The 5,460-nt window shown below is 45.7% G+C and overlaps 1 protein-coding gene across 2 annotated transcripts; it reads left to right on the forward strand.

Moving 5' to 3' along the window:
* The first annotated feature begins 2,082 nt into the window (after positions 1 to 2,082).
* LOC138091030 (antileukoproteinase-like) lies at positions 2,083 to 4,737 on the forward strand. Of its 2 annotated transcripts, none has more exons than XM_068986672.1 (4): positions 2,083 to 2,346; positions 3,180 to 3,341; positions 3,763 to 3,906; positions 4,660 to 4,737. In XM_068986672.1, exons 1-4 carry the CDS (start codon positions 2,232 to 2,234, stop codon positions 4,686 to 4,688), a joined length of 450 nt encoding a protein of 149 aa, XP_068842773.1. In that variant the 5' UTR covers positions 2,083 to 2,231; the 3' UTR covers positions 4,689 to 4,737. The 2 variants fall into 2 exon arrangements, with proteins under 2 accessions (XP_068842773.1, XP_068842774.1); XM_068986673.1 differs by having other exon boundaries at positions 2,083 to 2,316.
* Positions 4,738 to 5,460: the final 723 nt, after the last annotated feature.

The following is a 5,460-nucleotide window of genomic DNA, read 5'->3' on the forward strand; positions in this document are numbered from 1 at the left end:
CAGTGGTAAAGAATCTGCCTACCAGGCAGGAGACACAGGAGATGAGGATTCGATCCTGGGATCGGGAAGATCCTCTGGAGGAGGAAATGGCAACCCACTTTAATAATCTTGCCTGGAAAATCCCATGGACAGAGGAGCCTGGTGGGCTACAGTCCATGAGGCCTCAAGAGTTGGACACAGCTGAGCACGTATGAGTTGCTGCTGCTGCTAAGTCACTTCAGTCGTGTCCAACTCTGTGCGACCCCATAGATGGCAGCCCACCAGGCTCCCCCATCCCTGGGATTCTCCAGGCAAGAACACTGGAGTGGGTTGCCATTTCCTTCTCCAATGCATGAAAGTGAAAAGTGAAAGTGAAGTCGCTTAGTCGTGTCCGACTCTCAGCGACCCCATGGACCCCAGCCTACCAGGCTCCTCCGTCCATGGGATTTTCCAGGCAAGAATACTGGAGTGGGGTGCCATTGCCTTCTCTGCGTGTGAGTTGAGAGAGCATCTATTCAACCACATCCTCTTCACCAGTTGCCCAATCTCCTCTCCACGTATTCATCAGTGCCAGATGTTCTCTATTAATTTCACCTTTCAGAAGATGAATTTCCTGGGGCCCTCTGACCCTCTCCAATCTGGTCTGGTAGTTCCGTTTTTTTTTTTTTTTTCTTTTTTCTTTTTTTCTTTTTGAAGTAGCAAATATGCAATGCTTTCTTAAAATTTTTGTGTCGATGTAGAGTTGATATACAATATTATATGTTACAGGCATATTATATAGTGACTGACATTTTAAGGGTTATACTCCATTTATAGTTATAGTAAAAAATTGGCTCTATCCCTCAGGTTGTGCAATATATCCTTGTAGCTTATTTTATACATAATAGTTTGTACCTCTTAGTCCCCCTGGGTTTCCCGGTGGCACTAATGCAAAGAATTTGCCTGCCCTTGCAGGAGATGAAAGAGACACAGATTTGATTCCTGGGTTGGGAAGATCCTTTGAACAAGGGTATGGCAACCCACTCCCATTTTCCTGCCTGGAGAATCCTATAGACAGATGGAGCCTAGCGGGCTACAGTCTATAGGTTACAAAGAGTCAGACACAACTGAAATGACTTAGCACGCACACTTAGTCCACTACCCCTGTATTGTCCCTCCCAGCTTCCTTCTCCCCACATAACCTCTAGTTTGTTCTGGCACTCAGGTCTCACTCTGGGATTTTCTGTCACCATCATCATGAGGACTCTCTTATTTTCCTTTCCTACATTCTACTTTGTATATTTCATGCATTTTTTTTCTTGGTTTCACCTTAAGAGGATTTCTTTTGCTATTTAGAATTGTTTAAACTTCTCATCATGTAGCCAGTGTACAATAAATGTCCATTATGATCATGCAAGACCAGTGAGGATGACTCTGGGGTGTGAGAGGATTTTTTTGAGCATATGAAATGACATACCTGTTTCAACTGGCTCTTCAACGGACTGCTAAGAAGAGCCCCATCGGTTTATCTCAGGAAACAGGGCTCCAACGTGATTGACTTTGCATCAGTCTCACTTCCATTCTGCTAACAGGTAGTGTGTTCATTCTTCTTCAACTTCCTTCCACTCTTTTCAACTCAAGTTCCCCCTCTGTGATCTAGTCCGTTACTATTATCCCAACTTCACAACTGAGAAAGCTGAAGCCTCAAGAGGTTTTCCTTGCTGTCCCCTCTCCACCTGTCATTCAGCAGATTCTCTGTGTGACTGGCACTGCAATTATACGTGGTAATAAGTCAGGAGAGAATGAGAAAAAAATGTCACCTGCCCTTTAGGGAAGGGAGTGACCCTGGGTAATGTGGTAACAAATGTGGCAATCCTCCAGAGCCCCGGAGTGTGGGAAAGTCATGGCACTTTCAGAGGCCATGGTTCCGGATTTCTAACCAGTTCCTTTGTAATGTCCTATTTGGCCCTCTTTGCCCCTCCCTGACTCTTCCCCAAGGAGGGTGATTCAGGGTCCCGTAACGTGTTCCCAAGTGGCTTTCTGACACCACCCCCTCCAACTCCTTCATTCCCCTTCCTAGTCCTCACGCTTTTGCCTAAGGGCAGGAAAGAGCCAGCAACACTGGATGGCGTGGTCACTGTCCTCACCTGAATTTCCTGCTGAAGAAATAGCAGCTGAGAGAACTCAGGGCAGCTCCGGTGGGAGCACACCCATCAGAGCGGGTATAAAGGGTGAGGCTGACACTGGTCACCACCGCCCTGCCTGCCCTCAAGATGAAGTCCAGCAGCCTTATCGTCTTCCTGGTGATATTTGCCTTTGGATTCCTGATGCCCTGGACTGTGGAAGGTGCTCCCAAACGTGAGCTGGACTTTCTCAGGCCATACCCAGGTACCAAAGTCAGTGATGGCTCAGCGTGGGAATAACCTCTTCTTTTTAGCCCTGGTCTTGAAGCCCTCTTTCCAATGGCCTATGGTCCTTAATTTCAAGCATGTCTCTGAGGACTTCAACTAAGAGAGTTTCTGTGCATCCAGAGATAAGCCCTTGTATTTCTTATTTTTCTTTCTCTATATCTCCTTCTTTACTGTTTTTTTCTTTTTTCTCTGTCACATTATTTTGGTCACTATCTGTTTTAATGTTCCAAATTGTTCTCTGTTTCTCTTAATTTTGTTGTTGTTGTTAATGGTCACTCTATTTTTTTCTATTTGCTTCTCAGTTGATCTGTTCTCTTTTGTTTAATCTTGAATGAGTGGCCTCTCCTGCTGTCACTGTCTCTGCCTCCCTCCCAGCCCTGGGCCAGGGATACCTGGCCATGAACTCTGTTCAGCCCTCCCTGGAGCTGACTTATACAGACATGCCATAGCTGACTGTGAAAACTTCAAGACTTCAGTGAGGTAGTAGATGTCACATTGGTAGCTTGAAATAAGGAACAGTGGGAATATTTACACCAGGGAAACTGGCAAACTCCACAAAGTCTCCCTCTTGAAAGATTTAGTGGCACACCGCCATCTATACCTTCTCTTCCGTTGACTCCCTCTTGGTTGAGGGTTTGGCTGAGCTTGCCACTGTCCCACATCGGCCTTGAAACTGGAATCCTAATGGCTCCCTTCATTCCTTTGAGGTCAGCTACTTGGGTTAGGCTTTCTCTCCTCACCTGGTTCCTTCTGGAGGATTGTGATCTTGACTCAATGCCAGCTTCTTCCTCCTTTGTTCTTACCCTTCAGAAAAAGGCAAACCTGGAGCCTGTCCTTTCGTCCGCCCTGTGCTGTGCTTTGTATATGAACCCCCTGAGTGCCAGAGTGACTGGCAGTGTCCGAAGAGGCAGAAATGCTGTCAGGGTCTTTGTGGCATCAAATGCACGGATCCTGTAGACACGTCAAAGCCAGGTGAGGAAGTCCAGTCCTGGAAAGGGGGATCAGGGAGGTCTGAGCTTGAGGACATGCTTCTTGGGCAAGTGGAGGGGGCTCGTCTGAACTGGGGTGCAGGATGGGATAGAGTCAGGGCTTCTCTACCCCCTCTACCCACTCTGTTTTCTCAGGTAGACAGTAGGCCAGTTGGTGAGCCTGTCAGCCAGCAGGTCAGTCAGTTCATGAATAGTCTGTCTATCAGACACACGTATGTCAGACACTAGTTGGGGTCCCGCTGGTGGGAGGGAGTCTTCTTTAGGACACGCACCAGCCTCAGATTGGATCCTGAAGGTAGGGAAGAACTAGTTTCCATGCATGGGGTGAAGATGGAGTTGGGAATTTGGGTGATGTGCCAAGGGGCAAAGCCTCTGAATTGTGACTTTGTTTTCATCACTTAAAGTCACTCCTGGGAAGTGTCCGGTGGTCACTGGCCACTGTGAGAGGCCCAACCCTGTAAACATCTGCCAGGATGACAGCCACTGCCTAAATGGTTTCAAGTGCTGCAGGGGTCCATGTGGGAATTCATGTGTCCTGCCGGTGAAAGGTGAGAAGATCTAGCAAGCTCCGCATCCCCCTAGACCTTAATATGCTCTCAACCTAATGGTACCTTTGTATGTGAAAGAGGTTGCTTGACATCTTCCAGTACTTCCCCATTCCCCAAGCAGATCCTCTGCGCTTCAGTGACCTTCACCCCTTAGAGTTCTCTAGACAAGTCCCAGGAGGCACCTATGACAGGCCATGCTGGGTCCTAGGAAGGAAAGCTTCTTGGAATAAGGCAGGAGGAAGGAGAGTGATACAAGAGGGAAAAGTTCTATCTTTGAATATCATCTCTGCCTCTGACTGACTATGTGACTATGAGCAACTGACTATTTCATCCTCGACCTCAGTTTCCCCATCTGTAAAATGGACACAATTATATCCATGGCGATACTAAATGTAAAAGTGATTTTTAAGACTTGAAGTACTGTTTGCATTCAGAGAATGTTGCTATGGTTATGGCCTCGATTGGCTGAGTTATCTTGAACCACAGGGAACTCTAGTAAGATGCATAGATGTCAATCTAGCCCAATACCCTGATTTTATCAGACGGCATCAGAGAAGAGCCTGTGAAAAGCCTGGATTTTGTCTTGATTCCTACATCAAAGGCCAGCACTGTTTCAACGATTCCAGCACAATGCTCTCTACCTATCCCAAGGGACCTAGGACTTGGTGGTGGAAGGACCATCTTGGTGGGACAGATATAAGGGTCACTTAAATAATTCCTGTGCTGAAGCTCCACTTTATTTTCTTTCTACAGATTCATCCTTTCCAGGTCAAAAACATTAGGACTTCCTGGTCTGTGTGCTCTGGGGATTCCCCCTACTCCCCACCCTGCAAGCCTGGAAAACAATGAAAGCACCTTGGTCAAGATGTGGTTTTGTGACCAATACTCCTTTGGGGACAAGATCTGGCCTGTTTTAGCTATGTATCCCCAGCATCCAATGTGAAGCTTGGCACACGACAGGAAATGCCTATTGATCAGTGAATAAATAAATGTACTAGGTTTTCTCTGCATTTCCATCTTCCTTGACTCTTTTGAATGTGGACTAGGGTATGAGGAGTGAGATGAAGAATAAAATGTCTGAATGTGCGGGGTTTCTCCAAAAACCCATAAAATAGCAATCGGAAGAAGAGAGTGTTTTGGTTCCAAGCAGATACAGGTTTAAATCTTACATTCATAGATTACAGGTTCTGTGGATTTGGGCAATGAGTTTGTTCCATTGACCCTTAGTCTTGTCATCTGTAACATGGAAACGATAACAGGAATGACAATTTCATAAAGTTATCAGGATTAGAGGTGATAACATGTGAAAGGAATAGCTCACTGAGCATTACATAGTAGATGCTCAAGAAATGTTAGACTTACCTCAGGGTAAGCAAGGTGCAAAGACTTTAAAAAATGATTACGTTTGATGACATTAGGAGCAAAATTGACAAACACAAAAAGTTGAAAGAGAAATGAGAGCTTAGAAGTAAATACTTGGAATGATTATCACAAACAAAGAAATAGAAAAATAAGTGAAGAATTTCTACAGATCAGTAAGAAAAACAGCTAACC

Source organism: Capricornis sumatraensis, chromosome 15 (assembly GCF_032405125.1).
Source record: "Capricornis sumatraensis isolate serow.1 chromosome 15, serow.2, whole genome shotgun sequence".
Classification (NCBI taxonomy): domain Eukaryota; kingdom Metazoa; phylum Chordata; class Mammalia; order Artiodactyla; family Bovidae; genus Capricornis; species Capricornis sumatraensis.